This window comes from Hibiscus syriacus, unplaced genomic scaffold, assembly GCF_006381635.1.
Source record: "Hibiscus syriacus cultivar Baekdansim isolate YM2019G1 unplaced genomic scaffold, ASM638163v2 tig00111013_pilon, whole genome shotgun sequence".
Lineage (NCBI taxonomy): Eukaryota > Viridiplantae > Streptophyta > Magnoliopsida > Malvales > Malvaceae > Hibiscus > Hibiscus syriacus.
This window is the reverse complement of record NW_024062953.1, coordinates 749,579-769,836: the sequence shown is the minus strand read 5'-3', so window position 1 is coordinate 769,836 and position 20,258 is coordinate 749,579. Positions and strand designations below refer to the sequence as shown.

At 32.6% G+C, this 20,258-nt stretch overlaps 1 protein-coding gene and 1 pseudogene across 1 annotated transcript; both read right to left on the bottom strand.

Annotated features, from left to right (window-relative positions):
* Positions 1–11,192: 11,192 nt before the first annotated feature.
* LOC120150039 (putative transcription factor bHLH041) lies at positions 11,193–14,220 on the bottom strand. Its single transcript, XM_039162738.1, has 7 exons — positions 13,972–14,220; positions 13,770–13,878; positions 13,654–13,668; positions 13,347–13,409; positions 12,292–12,951; positions 11,617–11,994; positions 11,193–11,312 (listed from the first exon to the last, which is right to left on the bottom strand). Exons 1-7 carry the CDS (start codon positions 14,205–14,207, stop codon positions 11,244–11,246), a joined length of 1,530 nt encoding a protein of 509 aa, XP_039018669.1. The 5' UTR covers positions 14,208–14,220; the 3' UTR covers positions 11,193–11,243.
* A 1,784-nt stretch (positions 14,221–16,004) lies between these two features.
* Positions 16,005–18,636, bottom strand: LOC120150038 (annotated as a pseudogene).
* Positions 18,637–20,258: the final 1,622 nt, after the last annotated feature.

The following is a 20,258-nucleotide window of genomic DNA, read 5'->3' as shown; positions in this document are numbered from 1 at the left end:
AAAGTGTTCAAAGTGAGAACGGCAACGATGAAGGGATTTATATAGGAAAGGGAAGATTTGGAATTGAAAGTAACGGTGTTTATCAGCTTTATATATATCTTTTCAAAGGTTATCGCCACGTTTGTTTGCTTTTTCTTCATTTTTGCCATTTGTAGAGATGCTTTTTATTTTTTCCACCGAATATAAAATCTAATCCCCTGTATTTTCATTTATTAACAAATCAGCCCCTCTTTTACCCATTAGGATGTCGCCGCGTCTGGTGTATGACAAAAGCAATGTCGCTGTCTTTCTTGTGATCAGGATAGAAAAAGGGGGGAAGTATGTATCAATTGTTTCATATAATTATTATTTAATTAATTGTTTGATTAATTTAAATTAAATGCTTTTAGAAACTATTTATGATGGTATTATAAATTATCAATATTGTCTGATTTTTAAATATCGAGTATAAAATAAAGTAATTTTTTCCTTTAATCTTGGTTAGAAGGTTTTATAATGTTTCTTGTTGTTATTGTCAAGTTTAAAGTCATAATTGTTATACATAGACGTTCAGTCTATGAGTTATAAAGGTTTTACGTAGCTCACTCCTTTTAATTTTAAAGAAGAGTCACAAACAACGATTCATTATAGTGAATAATGTATTAAAAATATCAAGTTGAAAATGGGATAGAAGATGGATTCCCCCCTCAAACTTAACTGATAGATTTTATAGTAACTTTTATTATCATAAATTATATTTAAAATTACAGTTCTTATTCGTATACTAACAAGTTGAATAAATATAAGTATTTGATAATAAATTTGATTTTTGCAGGTCACATAAATTTATTATTAATCTTATTAAGAATGCCAATCGGTTGTTTAGAATTTTTGAAGTGGCCTCGAGTTTGAGCCTAAACCTATATAAAACAAAAGTATATGGGATAAATGTAGCCGAAGAACGGATTTCAGCCTGGGCAGGAGTGATCGGTTGTGGTTGGGATAAGCGTCCCACAACTAATCTTGGTTTGTCGCTGGGTCAGACGAGGAACTCTCCCGAGCTTTGGAAGCCTATAATAGTCAAACTCCTAAGTCGTCTTGATAGCTGGAAAGGTGTCCTTCATTTGTTTGGAGGAAGGCAAACACTGGTAAAGTCGGTACTCTCAAACTTGCTGGTTTACTACCTATCTTTGTTCCAAATTCCAGCCGGAGTTGCGTCTAAGTTGGCAAGTATCATCTCAAAATTCCAGTGGGGACCGAACTGTGATCGATCCATTCATTGGGTCAAGTGGGAGATTGTGTGTAAACCTCGGAATCAGGGGGGTTGGGACTAGTTGATATCCGCCTCAAAAATGGGTCTCTCCTTAACAAATGGGTTTGGAGATTTGGTTCTGAGCCTAACCGTTTGTGGAGGAGGATTGATGTAGCTAAGTATGACTACGAATCTGGTTCTTTGATTCCTCCTTGCCGGGATCCGAAAAAGTTGTCCTGGGTTTGGAGAAGCGTCATAAAGCCAGTAAGCAACCGGGAAGATTCCTTTTCAAAGGGTTTGAGGCTTGTGCTAGGTGATGGTTCGAAGATTGATTTTTGGAACGATCGTTGGACTCGTTTCTCTTCATTGAAAGAAGCTTTCCCAAGAATTTTCGGGTTAGCCACAAAAAAGATGGGGAAGGTGTCGGAGTTTGGTGCTAAGATTGAAGGAAAATGGTCGTGGAATATCGAGACTAGGAGATTGCTGTTCACTTGGGAGTTCAACTTGTGGGATGAATTTATCCGTACTCTAAATGAAGCAGCGCAAGGATGTGTGGAGGAGGATAGGGTTAGGTGGGATGGGTCTCAAAGTGGTTTGTATTCATCGAGCTCTTTTTGTGCTAGTTCTATGTTTATTGAGGAAGAGCGTGATAGTTTTTGGAAGCTGGTATGGGCGAACCTTGCTCCACCGAAAGTGGAGTTTCTTGTTTGGAGAGCAGTGATCCAAAGATTACCCGTTCGTGTGGAGTTAGAGAAACGGGGCTGTTTATATTCGGATTCTAACGTTTGTGTATTATGCTTAAAAGAGCCAGAAACGGTGAACCATTTGTTTTGTAGGTGCGAGGTGGCTTAGAAGGAGTGGTCGAGATGGTGTGCCATATAGAACCTCCAGCTAGTTTGTCCGGGCGATGTTCGGTCTTTCATCTCTTCCTGGGAGGGAGTTCCAACTTACAAATCCAGTACACCTCTTTGGCAGCTTGTTATGTTTGGTATCTTTTGGTCTATTTGGATCCAAAGGAATGAAATTATTTTTAGCAACAGCAGTTTGTCTGAGGAGAAGTTGTTTGAATTGGTTGTTTTGAGAATTGGTTGCTAGTGTAGGTGGAAATGGCCTGAATCTTACTTGTCAACCTCTGACTTCTGTGGGAAAACCAATGTGACGGTTTCTTTTTGGAGGTAATGGTTCCAGCGTTTATGATTCAATGGAGCTGCCTTTGTGTGGGTTGTGCATGTTGTGTTCCTTGTTGCAATGCTTTTGTTTTCTTCTTCGGGTCTTATTTCTTGTCGAGTTCTGGATGCGGGTGTTTCTTCCAGGGTGGGGTAAGTGCTTCGGATATGGGTGTCGGATGTTTATGGTGTTTGTTGCGGGTATAAAGATTTTGAGAGCGGTGTCAGTTGTCTGTCAAATGCTGCTATTAGGGCCTGTGTGGGAGGAGAATCCCATTCTGCTTCTCTGGCCCAGTGGTTCTTTTGCTCGTGTGCGGTTGACAATGGGAAGGTGTTGTGTGTGTGTGGTTTTTTTGCTGGTTTTAAGTGTGTTTTTAGAGGGGTGTGCAGCAGTTTACTGTAAGGTTGGCGTATAGGGAGGTTACTTTGATAGTATTGACTTGTGTTGGAACCTCCTGTGTGCTTTGAGCATTCCATGCGGCTATTGTAACCATATTGGCTAGCCAAGCCACTGAATATGGTGTGTTGGGTGCTGCAGCCCTGTTATCGTGTCTTTGGTTAATAATTGTGTGTGGAGCGTAGGAGTTTTGTGAGGGAAGCTTGATTTGCTGTTGGTGTTGTAAGTCGAGTGTATCCAATATTCGAATTGGGTGGGGCATTTTTTTCTTTTATTTAAGATTAGGAAGATTTTTAAAGAGACGATCTGATATTCGATTTGTGTATGAGTTTTTTGTATTAATTAAAAAAAGAGTTTTATTAATAGAAAATGATGGGTCATAATACGAGACTTTGAAGTCTTAGAAAATGAAATTTTGAAATTATAGAACATGGGATTCTAGATTTGTAATTGGTAAAAGGACATTAGTTGAAAGTTTTCTCCTACTCAATATACTTGAATTTTTAATAAAATTATTTGCAGAATAGATACAAAAGAATAATAATACTTGTTTATTTTTTATATATATAACGTTAAATTTGAAAGTAAAGGTATCAATTGAAAATGTTTAACTGTTTACTTAAAAAAAAGTTCATGATTACACTTCTAATTTTAAATCTTACTTGAAACATCTAATACTCCTTTGTATCATCTCCAGACTCTTCACCTTGCAATAGCGTTTCGTGGCCGTTGGATATACTGACGTGGAAATCCCAGATGAATACGATCGTGCGGTCCTTACAAAATTATGTTATTCCCTTCTGCATGATAGCCACGTGTTGGGCTTCTCGTCCGTTAAAGTGTCCAATTTCTTTTTGAAAGAATCGAAGAAAATAATTAATTTCGTCATCGCTTCCTATCCAAGAAAACTATCGTGCACTCTATGTTCTGGTGAAATCTATCCAATAACGCCGCGCCACGTTACCAGGAACGCAGAGAAAGGTATGAGCTTTATTGTTTTGGGCCAATAATAAAAGCTTTGACCTGTAATCATATTCGAATATATCATGTACAGCAGTTTTAATATATGATTAAAAAAATATTATCGAAAATATTTTTTAATAATATTATTATTTTTAATACTTTTAATAAAATATTAATTAAAATATTATTTTATCGTAAATGTTAATATTAAACTGTTAACATTATTCACCATAATCCATTTCATATTGGGAAAACGGGAGCCGTACAGGTAGCACCGGTGACATAATGGCAGTTGGGCCAATGAATAACGTGGCATAACCTACTCCTCTACTTTTAGTCTAAGGAAAATAAATAAATTAAGACAGTATTTGTTTATACATTATTAACTTAACTTTTTTTAAGAAAAAAACTTAATCACGTGGCAAAAAAATTATACCTTATCTTCTAATTTGATGATATACAATGTTAATACAAATATAAAAATTAAAATTAATTTTTAAAATTAATTTTAATTGCCCTCTCAATTTTAAGATCTCTCAATAGGATTTTTTTTATATAAAAAATTCAAACTTAAAACTTTACTATAACGATAATTAAATTCCTTATCATTTAAATCAATCTAGGCTAATTATTCTAAAATTTATTCTGATATCTTTTTAAAATAACTTAAACTCTCTTTATTCTAAAAGGGTTTATCCTCTAATCTTAATTCTCATTCTCATTGTTACCCGTCTCTTGAAAATTACAATTTAATATATATTTTAAAATTTTGTATATTTTGTATTGATAATTTTTTTTTATAATTTTAGAAATTTTATTCTATTAAAATTTTAAAAATTCATTTATAATATACAATTGTGTATCTGTCTCATATTACTACAGTGAGCTAACCTTTGTCTACAAATGACGAAGATGGGATTAATTGCTTTGAGAAGGACGAATGAGAAAAAGTACAACAAAAAATGTTGAAGAGAGTATAACAATGTTGAAATTTGGATTTTGACTTCAATGAACAATGAATCATGGAAGCAGAAGGGCACAATTATGAAACGGAGAAGTAGAGGAGCTTGCCGATTTCGGTATTAAAATAAAAGGACGACGCATGATGTGATGAAATAGAGTGTTAAGGGATTTTTCAACAACTGTTTGGAAACTTACAGACGAACGAAAAAGATAACGCTAATGTACTTAACGAATTAGTGAATGGAGTTGTGATTGTCGAGATTACTTATAACTTTATCAGATTTTTTTTTGTTAGAGACAACACGAACAATTACAACGAGAATAAGAATCGAGATTAAGGTTAGAGTTAGAGAAAATATTTCTTTAAAAAAACATTTTAGATTTTATTGTTTAAAGATGAAGAAATAATTGACACTTTTAAAAGTTTCTAAGTTAAATTTTAAAAAAGTCATATTTTAATTTATCACGTCATCAAACTAATAGAAATTAATAATTTATTGACTAAAATAAGACAAATCTATATTCAGATGCGAATGTAACATACCTATTATTTTAGATAAATTGTATAGTTTAATATATTAAAAGAAGAAGAAAGAATAAAAAATTTACATACTCATTTTTTAATTTTTAAATCCGTTACTATCTTGATATCACGACTTATAAAATTATTTTTTTTCAAAATCAATAACTAAAATAAAACAGAACAAGAAGAGAAGGAATCACAAATGCAATATATACATACATACATATATATATCAAAACTCCCCTTTTCGCTCCAATTCCTTGACATCTAGAGTTTTAGCGCTTTCTCATTTATTAAAAACAAAAGCAAAAACAAATAAAAATAAAAAATCCTTCAAAATCGATGTCACCGATGATAAAAATCATTTTGATCCTCTTAAACCCTACCCCGTTTCGCTTCACTCTATGACGCATTTTTGTTTCTTTCCCCCCTTAATTTGGTTTTAGTTCTTAACGGGGAAGCTCGAGCCAATCTCATCAATGCTCACAAGGTCGATGATTTCTCTTCTTTCTTTCTTTCTTTCTTTCTTTCTTTTATCATTTTCTTTGATTTACTGTTTTTATTTTCAGAATAAACTTCCGAGTCTTGCTTGGGAAAACACTGATTTGCTAGAGAGCCCCTCTCTCCGAATGTCAGGAAGCGTGTGGAGATTCTTAGAGGAAACCAGGTACTTTCTTTTTTACGACATTGCTTGTGTGTGTGTTTTTTTTTTTTACTCAATGATTGATTTTAGGTTCCGATTTAGTTTCATAACCAATGAGCTCGAGCCTCTTTGGATGTTTAAGATTACTCAATTTTGGTTCTGTTTGCTTTGAGTTCATGCTTTACATTTACTCTCTTGTTCTCATCTAGATGTGGATTAGATTGTTGTAATCTAATTTTAGTTTATTCGAAATTCAATATGGTTGGAATCTGGAAGAGAGAGAGCTCATTTTTGACAAGAGGTTCATTTTTATTTCTTCAATAGGGTCAAACATGATGAATTAGAGGCTACATTTTTTGACGAGAGGGAAGCACTTGAAGCTGAATATCAGACATTATATCACCCCTTATATGCCAAGGTTTGCCTAAGGCCATCTATTCTCCGGTCCTCATCTCTACTCCAGCGCATCTTTATCTCTACGCTAGAGATGAAACAGTAATTCATCTCCAACGCTATCTCTACATTACCATTAACTCTATTTTATTCACAATATTTAATTATTATAATATTGATTTTGAAAATATAAAATAAAACATATACATATCTAAAAAATATCAAGATAAAAAGTTTAAATAAAATATTTATAAATAATATTGCGAAAATACAAATAAATAAAAAAATTCTAATTTCAATGTATTTTTATCTATGTTACAATTTAATCTATCTTTAATCTAATTTAATCTACTTTAATCTAATTTAATCATTAAAAAATTCTATATTTTTATGTTTGTTGTATTTTTATGTTTCAAAAAATTAGTATATTTATTTATCTAATTTCAATATATTTTTATCTATCTTACAATTTAATCTACTTCAATCTAAGTTAATATATTTTAATCTATTTTAATCCTAAAAAAAAGGAAAAAAAAGGAATTTGTAGCGTTGCTACAGTATCACGCTAGATGTAGCGTGGTACTGTAGCTATCTTCAAAATGGCGCAGCACCGGAGGCATTTTTCATCTCTACTTTGGCGAAAATCTCCAATGCAGCGCAGCATTGGAGATGCCCTAAGAAGGGATCAAAGAATGCCAAGCCAATCACTAAAACAGAAGATTGTGAAAGTTTCTTCAACTTCTTCAATCCTCCTAAAGTTCCCGATGATGATGATGAAGGGATTGATGAAGATACCGTATGGGCAACCTCAAAATAGCAATATAAATTTTGATGATTGATTCGCTACTTTTGTTTTTCAAATCGTTTTCTCTTTCTTGCACATGCTGAAGAGCTTCAAAATCTAATGGAACAAGACTATGACATAGGGTGTGTTCTCTTTCCAAGCTTACTCTAGTTATAGGCTCTTTCGAGTTTGGAGATCTCTTCAAGCTTCTAATGAGCTCTATATATTTATCAAACTGATATTTTGGGTCTTATTCTATCTGTTCATTTGTGTAGATCAACAATTCGAGACAAGATTATTCCACATGCTTTGTCACGGTTTACAGGAGAAGCTATTCAGCGAGATGAGTAGAGATAGAGGATAACGATGAAGATGATGGAAATGAAGATGACGACGAGGACGAGGATGATGAAGGAAGTAAGCACTAAAGAAGGTATGTGATAATTCGTCTTATTACCCTTCCAAATTTTTAAGTGAACACTAATTTTTCATTCCATGAAAATGTTGCTGCAGTCTATGTAATATGTCAAAAGGAAAAGAAGGGGTAAGGTTGTTTACATAGTTTTGATGGTTATTTTTTTACAAACTTATGGCAAACCATGAATATGATTGGTTTGTAAGTTTCAAAAAACGGTCCGCGATCGCGATTTCGTCCGCGATATATCGGTTTCGCCGCTGTCTGAGTTACCCGCGACGGCCGCAATAGCGTCCGCGACGACCGCAATCACGGTAAATCCGAAATAACTAAAAACGCGACCGCGATTTGAAACTCTGTGGAGAACCCTTCTTTTTCCCTTTTTGGTTTGTTTTTACTAGGATGTGGTCTCCTAGTCAGTAGATATGTTGACATTTTCTCCATGTGAATGTTACCAGTAACTCGAGTATATCTGTCTAGGAATGGACTAAGAGAGTGCTCGGAGATGCGGTTGTATCCTTTGGAAATTTTATATTCTCATATAGTTTATTTTATATTTTTATATTTTTTATTGATGATCTAATTTTATACCACAAATTTTTAATATAATTTTTTAAATTCACGACTTCAAACATAAAAGCTTGCGTTTGTTTATATATTTACGTCTGCATAGTGTTCATCTTATGATAGCTTTGTCATCAATCATTCTGTGGCATCTGCGTAGATTTCTTTTAATTTCGTGCCAGCCCCTACGGTTAATTCCCCCCCCCCTTTAATTTTCTCCTTGGTTCAAGATGATGTTCGTTGGTTTTTCCCTTGTTAAAGGCCCAAATGGTTTGTTGAAATGCTGCTCTATTTGTAAGATAAAATGTATATGAATATCAATACATAAACATTTGTATTTAAATTAATATTTAAGTTGAGTTTTTTAATAGACATTTTATATTGCAACTCTTTGAAAGTATATTCTTATTGTTTTTTTTTTTGTATACTTTTTTGTATTCCTGTCAATATTTTATCTTTAAAATTATTTTTTAAAGAAATAATATTATAAATATATTATATAATATTTAATTTATTAAATAATATTATAAATATTTATTACATAAAAAAGAATATGATGAAGTATAAATTGAAATAAATAAATATTATAATTAATTTAAATAAGTATATCTAGTTTTATATAAAAAATTAAAAAATACTTGTTAAGTAAAGTTTAAAGCTTTGGTGGTATGAAGGATAAAATTAAGAAATGATAATTTTATTGATGAAATTATTAAGATTTAAAGTAAAAAAGATGGATATGAAGTTTAACTATTTGATTAATAATTTTTTTTTCTTTATATTAAATTCTAAATAATAAAATGACACTTGTCAAATTCATTAATTTAATTTATTTTATTGATTTGAAAGAATATTCACAGTTATACACATATTAATTTAATTTGATTTCAGGTTAATCCAAAGTAAATGGTCTTGTATAAATATGAGTTGTTTACAAATTCTAAAGGACAAAATGAGAATGATGAATGATGTAGAAAAACCCAGAAGAATGAATAGAGGAAGACTGGTCAGTGATACACAATTACAAGTCTCGGATCAAATCAAGTTCTAGAAACAAAAATTAAATGTTTTTGAGCCACTCATTATAAAATGTTGACCGAAACCAATCAGACACCATGTGTTCAAATCATCATTCTGTTTCACATTCAGTATAGTATTAGATTCTGAACCTTTTCACCTCCTTCAATAACCTGGACTCGTTATCTGTAGTGGGGCTGGACTTATATTAATCCATAAAATATTGAAGAGATCATTGGTTTACGTTCAAATAATTATTTTAGTTATTAAAATTATAATTAATAATAATCATGAAAATTTAATAAATTTGATGACTATTTAATAATTTTTAAAAGTTCAATGATTAAAATAATCATTTGAACATGATGTAATGACCTGCTGTATACTTTATCCTATAAAAATTTCTTAGGAAAGCTGCTTCCTCAATCCATCAACGTAATCAACTGTTTCTCCTTTCTCCTTTTATTAATTAAAAACTTCTTAAGTGTGCTTGAATTTACGTATGTTTAGATGTTAAAATAACAATTATATTAAATTAAATTAAAAATTCAATTGAATGATCCGACAAATAACAAGTTGTTTTAGACAATTGATATGTAAATAGATAGTTTATTTTCTAAATGTATGACTAAATGAATGTGTCCGACAAATTGACTGCAATTTTATGGATGAAAAGGAGGCTATGAAAGCGACCCTTACTTGTTATCTCCCCTTTGATTGAATGAGTAAGAAACCATATAATAAAACGTTTAAATATGCATTCAAAGTTGGTCTAATATCAACACAACTTTACTTTCCAAGACTATCAACCCTATTGAATTATTGCCATACTACCCTTCATCATCAATTTCGATCTGAATTTAAAACTCAGATCAACTTGATTTTATTACAAAAAAACAAAATTTTAAATTTGTTTAAAATTCAAATCAATCTAAATTCAATGATCTAATTTTGACATCACTTGAATCTAAAATAATCAAATTAAATATACATAAAAAAATATAATCTGAAGTTATCCAAATTTAAAACGATTAGAACATGAAATGATTTTATCTAAAATATTTCAAACGATTCATACCTAAAATTAATCAAAATATAAAATGATTCTAATCAAAATAACCCATAAAATTTACAATATGAATGGACCAAATTCAATATTCTATTCTACTTTTTGGGGGGCCGGTTGGTGGTGGTTTGTTGAGACGGCGCTTTTGACTGAGATTTTTGTTGGAATGGTACAAAAGAATCCGTGGAATTTTATGTAGACCATGTTATTTTGACCTACTAATTATAAAATTAGTTGATCTTATTCCCATATGTAATGGGGTGAGGGGAGGTAGGATCGCCAGGTTGAGAGCAGTTACCGTGGAAGACCTCCGGCAGTCAAAATTATGAATTGCCTACCGTGTGATTCGATCCTACGACCACAAGGTTAAAATCCTTGCGCTCTACCAACTGAACTGTACGGGCAATTCAAGTGACCTACTAATACTATTATTAATAGTATATATGTATAAATTAGGTTTTAGTCCCTAAACTAGATAATTTCTTTCAACATGCTCCCGTAACTTTTTTCTTATCCACTCTAGTCTCTTACCTTGGCAACTTTCTCATTTTAGTCATTTTGATGGCATGATTAGGGGTGAATATTCGAGTTGAGTCCAGTGAAAAAATGAATTAGTTGTGTTTACGAGTATCATTTTTTCATTCAAAATTTTTTGGAATTTTTACGAGTCAAGTGAAGTTTATGAAATTCGATTTAAATTGAATCATATATACTTGTTTTGTTCAAATTTAAATATAATTATTTATAATGTTACGATATTAATTGGTTTCAATTAAACGACTCTCTCCACCTATATATGTACAATATATGCCGTTTTTTCACCATTCTAGTTACTAAGTTAGTTATATAGTTGAATGCTTGTAATGATCGATTCTAATTGCAACTATTACTCTCGTTGAAATTAAATTAATTGTATATTGTCGTACCTGTAATGATCGAATTCGATCGTAGCCGTTAATCTAGTTAAAAGTTGCATCGAAACAAAAAATTCACTAAAATAATCCGATCAAAATTCAAAATTATATAATTTACAGCAAAAGAAAGGACAAAGCTGTTGACTACAAGAGAAATTGTTTTGATCACTGATTAAAGTGATTAACGTATGGGATTGTATTAAATCACTGTGCTAAGTCTGTGATTAGTCTTCTCACTGCTTCCTTGAAGGTGGATTCATCCCATCCATTGCCCTACAAATATATCAACAAAAGGCCTTGTAATTTTGTGCTGAAATGACTTAAACTAAATAGTTATTTGTTGAGGGACTAAAAATGTAATTGTTCATGGCTTCGCCTCTGAATCTAAGTAGCACAAATGAATATATGAATGGTCCGATTCGTCCATAAGAAGTCATCTACTTGAATCTATTCCGAATCAGAAAATGACCTAAATCCACACCAATGCCTTGAACTCAAATACCAAATCCGAATGAAAAAATTATGGAAATAATTTAACCCAACCCACCAATGCCTCAAATATGATGAATTTGCATACCTCAATCCTGAGTCTCAAGTTAACAAGATTAACCGAACCAAATTCCGATAAACGAGTGTTAGCTTCAACGGACTTCAATTTCACATTTCTATCAAGCTTCAAGAATTCAAGTAGATGAATTAAGATATCCGCGATCGACCCTTCTCCTCTGACATTAACTCTTAGATCGATGAGTCTTTGTTGGGATGTGGATTCGGATACAGGCATAACGACAACATTTACCCTCTCGCTCGATGAACTATTAACTTCCATGGCAGCTTCTTTGGATGGCAAAAGCTGTGCTTCTAGCAATTGGTTTTGCCTACTAAGCTCCATTATTTGTTCCTTCAACGAAGCCAAGTATTCCCTCGCACTTATAAGCACCGATGCTTTGTCTCTCTACATGAATGCCCAAAAGTAATGTTGTAAATCAATGGTCGAGTCCTTGTACTTTCACAAAAGTTTATATTCATTCCCGTGGTTGAATTATATAAAATATTAAACTATACTCTTTGGATTTCAAAATTCTAGTTTAATCATTGACATCGATAGTGTTAACCATTTAAGCATTGTTCAATGACCTATGGTGTAATTTGTCTTAATCATTTTAAGTATAAGGGTTAAAGTGAAAAATTCATCCAATTCCAGGGATTAGAAGCACATTTGACCTAAGCATAAATAAATCACTTTAGGTACCTTGGTGCCCGGAGGAAGAAGGGATCGCAATGCAGTGAAACTTTCATTGAGTTTCTCTCTTCTTTTCCGTTCCGACATCATGTGGTGCAACTGATTGCTAGTCTGGCGGCTTCCGATCAGCTGTTCCCGCCTCGCCAGATTGAATTTTCTATAAAACAAAATCACTCGTTTCATCATAGCTTGAGCTCGTAAACTGGACCTCGCCGGCGTCGTCGTCGGACCGCCAAACGTCGATGCATAGCGCTTAAAAGCACTAGCATTGGGGTTTAGCTGGTAATTGTATGGCAAATTCTGGTTCCGTTGAAGGGGAGTCGAAGAGGAGGAAGCAGAAGAAGAGGAAGGAGACGTTAAGACGGCCAGGATCGCCTTCGTCATCGCCTTGTTATCGCCCTCAAGCGTCGGTAGCCGGACGTTGCACCGCATTCGAGAAAAGGCTTGCATGGCTTGGCGAGGATCGTTGAACGAAGAAGGTTCGTGAGTGGTCGGGACGGTGAAGATCAAAGAAGAATCCGGACTGCTCGTGGATAGTGACCTTAGCGACGACGAAGACGATGACGGCCGATTCGGATCGGTCGATTGCGGAAGCTGATCTTCCAACGGAGACAATTGTCTGCAGAAATCTCCGGAGAAGAAGCTTCTCATCTCCATCTCCATGTTAAGCTGCAATTAATAAGACAATATAAAGTTGAGTGATACATCGTATATATATATACATCGTATATATATATATATTATAGAATGGCGGCATTATAATACACGGGGAGTATTAGTATTAATTTATTGGGTAAAGTGCGCTATAGATTACTCAATTATGTATAATTGATTGTTTTAATCATTAAACTTTTAAAAATTATAAAATGATCATCAAATTTATCGAACTGTTATAAAATAATAAGTGTAATATTATAATAAGGGTAAATGTTCGATAAACTTAATGACCAATTAATAATAGTTTGATAAAATTAATAATTATTTTATATTTTTTAAATTAAATAATCAAAATGACAATTTAAGTACAATTCAATGACATTTAGTATACTTATTATTTTACTTACTTGTGTCACACTTGATGACCCTAATTCAATCTCTCCACTCCTGCATGCCATAAATACAGCCGTCTGCAATATTTTGATGGTATATATCAGATAAAAGGAATCTAAATGACTCGAACTTGAAAACTATAAGAAAGTATTATATGAATCAGATTGTTAATCCGAATGGAAAACTTAAAATGACCCAATCCAAAAACCATTATAAGATCGAAATGACACGAAAATTTCGAAACTATAATCGACCCAACTCGAAAGCAAACTGAATCTAAACGTTTACGACATGTTTTAAGATTTGAGAAGTAGAACAAACCTTGATCCCTGCTTCCTGCAGTAATCAAAGACAGAAGATACGTTAGTCTAGTTCATGTAAAACCACAATCTAGTACTGTTCAGTTAATGTCATGGGAGATTTGCATTGTTCTTTACCCGATAGAACCGCCTTTGTGTCTGATGTGATGCTCGGTTTTGAAGCTCCGATTCCTCGAACTCAACGTAAGGCTGATTCTTCCCGAACGCAAATCCTGGAACGAGCTCACTGCAGTACAGAAAATGAGAAAATCCCGCAGAGATCAATGACAAATTTAACAGGTTTAAAGAAGATTGAAATCTGTAGCAAGATTTGTCATACTGATCGTTTTGAAGATAAAATATTGATCGTCGGTACTCCAGGAACAACCCCAAAGGTATCGGCCGGTTGTTTTCTTTATTGTAACATCCATCCCAGCCGAGTAAACAGCTGCAATGGGTGTTTGCTTGTTTCAGTGAGAAAGACCAGAGGCAAATATAAGTGCAGCATGTGGATTGCATTAGCAACTGCAGGAATTCAGCACGAGATGCTTCATCGAGGTGGAAGACGGCGTCCATGAAGAATGGCGAAATCAAAATGGTATTTTTTTTCTGTGGTAAACTAGCAGTTAGGGAGATCCCTATACTGCTGGTTTAAGTTTCATGGTGTTTGATTGTTTTTATAAAAGAAACGATATTGTAATAGCTTCATTGTTCGTCTGGTAAATTTAGGTGACTGAGCTTGGAAAAGTCTTTAGGGGAGGGTCTAATTACATTTTTAGTCCCTATATTATATTAATTTGGTCATTAATATTATCCAAATTGATAACAGCGTTTAGTTGCTGTTGTTCAAGTGCTTGCACAAAGTTCTTTTACCTTTATCGATTGTACAGTTAGGGTTACATGAAAGTCCAATCAAACAATCTTCGACTATAAACTTACACTTCGATTGAATATTTAAGACGATTTTAAAACTCCAATCTCATCACTTTTAACGATAATAACTCATGATGTTATCTATTTGGACCTGATAGTAATAATTATAAAAGTAGAGGGTTGGGTCGACTGAACCAAGAGTGGAGTCTTTAACATAGGATGAAATTATGTCAAATCAAAATTTAATATTGTACAGGGAGTAAATTCAAATTAATCCAAAAGCTATAAAAGGCGGAACGGGCCAGCCAGCCAACCTGAGAAAATATGGAAAAGTAATGGTCAAAGTCATCCCTCCCCATGATTCGTTTGAAAAGAGTCAGTCATGGAATGCAGATTTCCTAAACCCCACCTATTATTCTTTAAAAATAAAGTTTCGCTTCTTTAATTACTTTTGAAAAATCTGAGTTAATTGTCATTTTTCAATTTAATCCCTAAAATTTTGAATATTTTAATTTCATCCTCAAACTATGAGTTTTATGTTAAATTAATCCTTTAAGTTTTAAAACATTTTAATTTCATATCAAAAATTTGGAAGTACATGACCAGTTTAGCACTATGCAACAAGAGTTGCCAACATTCTTAAACACTATAATATTTCATAGATATTAAATTAATGTTATATTGTGTTTTAAATCAAGTTTGTATGAAACCCTAAAAGCTTTACAGCTCCTAACACACCAAACTTACCCTTTAAAGACGATATTGACTTCTCTGTCAATAAACCTACGGCATATGACACGATCCAATTCGCAAGCTTATAACATCGTGAATTCATGATTCGAGTATATCTACAAAGAAAGCTAAGATTTGGAACATATAACATCATGATAGCATCAAAACAGGCAGAAGAAAATAACACAAAACCCCAACCAAAACACCATCAAACCATCCTATAAATACGCGCAAAAATGACTATCCATGTAGCTACCATCTGTATATCATATTGAGAGTATCCATATCCACTTGTGCAGATAAACCTTTACTTATATACATTGCCCATCGGTTAGCTACTCGAATGGCTGAGGCAGACCCATAACTACTTTTCAATCATAACATATTGAACACACTTCCTATATACTTGGAGAAATAAAATTTTCAGTTACAGAGTTAGTTTCTAGATACATTATCATACCTAAATCTGAGTGCAAAATCTTCAAATAGTGCCAAATCCTTTTTTATACATTTCATAAACTACCCTTAACCTCTCCTTCCTCAAAAAAAAATTAATTATACCCACATGTGCAGGACATTACGTGCCTAAGTCTACTCAAGCCCACTACCTCTAGGAGTCTGCAATAGCATCGCTGCCAACTGAGTATAATACAGAATGGTAGGAAACTACATGGAAATCCTTTTGGTTTACAGAGAACTATTATAATACACGAAAGAGACTGATATAAGTAAAAGCATAGAAGCCCAAAAGCAAGAGCTGAATGAACAGTGGAAAAGCAAGTTCATCTGAACAAATTAAAATAGCATCTTGGTATTAAATGCAACTAGTGTACACCATTTATAGTTGCCACTGTACAGACCACATCAGTTGATTAAATGCACATACATGTTCATTGCAACTGTAAAATTTATACTGTATCAGCAAAAAATAGTAGAATACGACTCTTGAAGAAGGAAAAGGTCATACTGGCTGTTGAATTTTGAAAATCGGTACTTCTGAATTTGATAGGATTATACATCTTGTAGAGTCCCATTCACAGTTGAAAGGCATACTGTGATCCCTATCATGTCTCAGCCTTGCTTTCAAAGTCAAGCAGCTGGAACCTTTTTTCCATCCTCAATAAAGAAAATTGAAGTTTCCATGACCTAAGGAAGAGGGGGAAATGAAAGTTAGTTAATTAATGTAATTTGATAACTGTCCGATAATCTTGTAGAAGAAAACTGTATGCATGTAGATAACCCTATCCAGAAAAAAAAATATAAAAAACAACGAATATCATCCCTGCCTTTCTTGCAAACTTGATCAAAAAGAAAAGTTTTTATTCTGCCACTACTAAGTAACCAATGACCATGAGTCCATGATTCTCAAGAACTCGTTTAAAAAGTTCAAATGTTAGTTCTGATCGTCGATTCATAAAAGAAAAGGGGGAAAAATAAATGAATTTCTAATTGCTTCTTTAAAGAAAATATTCAGAGAACAATAATTTTTTTAAGCCATGGCACTCTGAAAACATTTACGAAAACTATTTGTTTATCTTAGCACAAAATTCCAAACTACACATAATTACATGAAAAATTTATGCCTTTAAGCCCCCCACCAGATCGGCTGCACATTATAGGTTTTGCTATTACTCAACAAGTCATTATATCAAGGTTTCAGATGACTTCAAAACACTGTTTCCTCTTTCCATGCTTTTATGTCTTTTAATAAGATTCAAAAACACATATAATAACAAAAGTAGGCTTAATTTTGTATCTTCCACAAATCACAAGTCAAAATGACGTTTACAAATAAATTCTAAGAGAATTCAACAGTGATACAGGTGCCACGAAGTTTACATGTAAAAGGTACATCCATTAACAATAGAGACAAGCAATGTGAATAGAGCATGGCACATTAACTAATGCAAAGTTTCAGCACCATTTTTCTATAGTTTTCCTTCTTGGAGGCACGTTTACTTTGTGAGAAAATGGAAAAGAAAGTAAAGGGTTTCTCATTTAGTTTACATTGACCAATGTAGTTGCAACTTGCAATGCTAGATGATTTTGGCTCAGGGTCCTTATATAATGAGGGATAGCCTGCATTATAGGATACAAATTTCATTTGGCATAAATCGAGATAAGACTGATTTTATTTATTTATCTTAATCTACAAGGCATGATGCATGCTTATTCTAGTTTGGCTGAACTTATTGGTATAAGAGTAGTAGTCTGCCTCTAAGAAGTTCACCATTGAAGTTAAAGGAAAGAAATGGGGATAGACGCAACTTAGCATAGCACATTAAAAAGGAAAGAGAATGGTAGTAGTATTACATAAGGCCAGGTTTCTGTTCCTTATCAGTTGGCCCCTGAAATCAATCAGTTGAAAAAATAGTGCATGAAATCATGAGATATTACAACAAAGAGAGTTAAATAGCTCTTTTCTGCAGTGTAATGCACCTTTACAACAGACGCTCCAGTAGCAAACTTTTTTCCAAGTTTCTTTGAAGCATCACTTAATTTTACACCTGAACCAAGTTAAGCATGGTCATGAGATGTCAGTATTGACACAAATTACGCTTAAGAAAGCAAAAAACTAGCATGTGGCTCACCGAAGTGTTCCAGGCCTTTTACAGTAGTTATACATTTGCGCTTGTTACGCACAACCTTTTCAATGATAACTTCTTTCTTCTCCTACACAAGAAAAAAAAACTCAAATTTTCAATTCTATTAAACTAACTTGATATATCCACTGAATGACATAAAAATCCATTTCATGTGAGTAATGTTCTCATGCATAGAAGAGTCACTGATTGTACTTTCTTTTTAATTTTCCCACCAGGAAGACGCTTAACTTCCTCTGGCTTAGCTTCTGAACTACCACCTGCAACCAAGGAAAAAAGGAGTGAAGAATGACATCCTATTGAAAATTTAAGCAAAATCACCACAAAAAAAAAACATGTTATTGCAAAATTAATCGTTTATAGTTTCTTTTATTTATTTTCTCAATAATTATTATCAAAACTAAGTTTAATCAACAAGAAACTAGAAACAAAATTCAAATCAGATCTGACATTCATATCCAAAATAAATTTAGCTGTATCAGCAGAGGAGATGCCAGTGGATTGTAACCGATCAGCAACGTTATCAGCTTCATTAGCACTCGCAGCTGCAAATTTAAATTGAATTAAATAAAATATTCAAAAAAATCAAAAGATCGGTTGCGATTTTCAAGTTTTAACTCCACGATGGCGTTTACCTTTGAGGAGATCCGGGTAAAGATCCGGTACGTTTTGGATCAACCAGGGCTTGCCTTTGTCGAAATCGGGTCCGAATTTGCAGTATTCGGGGGCAAACCGCAAACTTGACAATACCGTAAGACGACCGGTTGAGATTTCTCCGCCATTAGACCGCCGCCTCAATGATTCAATTCTCCTTTTCTTGCTTCTTCACTCTACTTGTTGCATAAACGAGCCAAAACGCAGCGTTCGGTAATCACAATTTGATCCTCTAACTTTCAGTTATCACTTTTCAGTTTTAAATTTAATCTCGAATTAAACTACCATTTAATTTAGGGGAAACTACGTATTTAGCTACCCATTATCACTTTAGTCTCATTTTGGTATGCTAACTGTTATTCTTTTTCAAAATAATATCTAACGTTAAGTTTTGATTCTGTTTTGATAATATATAATTCTATAAACTACTGGCGATATAGATCATATCACGTCAAAACAAAATTAAATGAATTTAAGCTTAAAATTTTATAATGACTTAGTATTATCTAATTCAATGATAATACATAAAATGATATATTATCAATGTATAAAATATCGATCGTATATATTTACTTGATCCTTTTCAATTTTGAAATTAATCAAATTAAATTGTAACCCTCTTTCTTTCTTTCTTTTTAAATACTTATTGGATCCTTGTCGATTTTAAAAGTAAACATATTTATCTTTATTTTGATCTATTTTTTTACTTAAATTTTCAACTCTATTTAACATAATTATCATAATACCTTTTTTATATATATTTAAAGATGATTATTATAATGTCAATGTATATTGTTTTCAATTATCTTTCTATCTTATTGAATAAAGAGAATATTTATTCGTGTCGGATCGAAACAATTTTTTATCTCAAAATTTAAAACAAATTCAAAATAGATAAAATTTCAACAAACGTTAAGATAAATTGAATCAGATAATTTTATTTAATTTTTAAATAAAACTTAAAATAATCAAAAACCGATCCGCTCGCCTCCATGTTCATTCCTAATCGCATGTGATGCAAACTCTACCCCTCTTTATTTTTGTCATCAAAAAGTACACAAAAGGACATTCACGCATGTCATGGAATCGCATATTGAGTTCTGCTTTAGAGAGCCAATCCAATGGCATTTACATTATTTGAAAATCAAAAGGAGCCTTTCAGACTCAGTTTTCACCTTTAAGGTATATGATATGATATTATTTGCATGAAAAACGAATCTTTCCAATTATACGTAAGGCAAAGTTTAGACCTTTATCAATATCTCTTTTTAATTCAATTCAATAAAAATAACATTTTCAAATCTATTAAAATAAAATTTTAATTCAATCCTTTATTAGTCTAAAGTGGATATAATATATCCGTTTAATTTTTTCATTAATTGACAATACACGTACAAATATGTAGTTGCTCAAATCCAAAACATCTAAATAAACAACATTATAATTGTTTATATTTTAATGATTATGCTTTTAATTTTAATCACTCGGTACTATTGCCAATATAACACTTTCATATATCTGCATTTATAAGGGAGCCCAGCACTCTTGTATGTGTCATACGTCAGGTTCTAAAGTTGTAGAAGGATTATTTATGAAGGTGAGAGTGTATTAATCTTATATTATAAAAATAAGAGAAAATTTTAACTTTTAAAAGCAATTATATTATATTTTCTATAAGATTTACTTTTTAAGAATAAAAGTTATAGTTAAAGTAATCTTTTGACTATTTGTCTTTACATTAAATATCTTAATAATTAAGATAAAC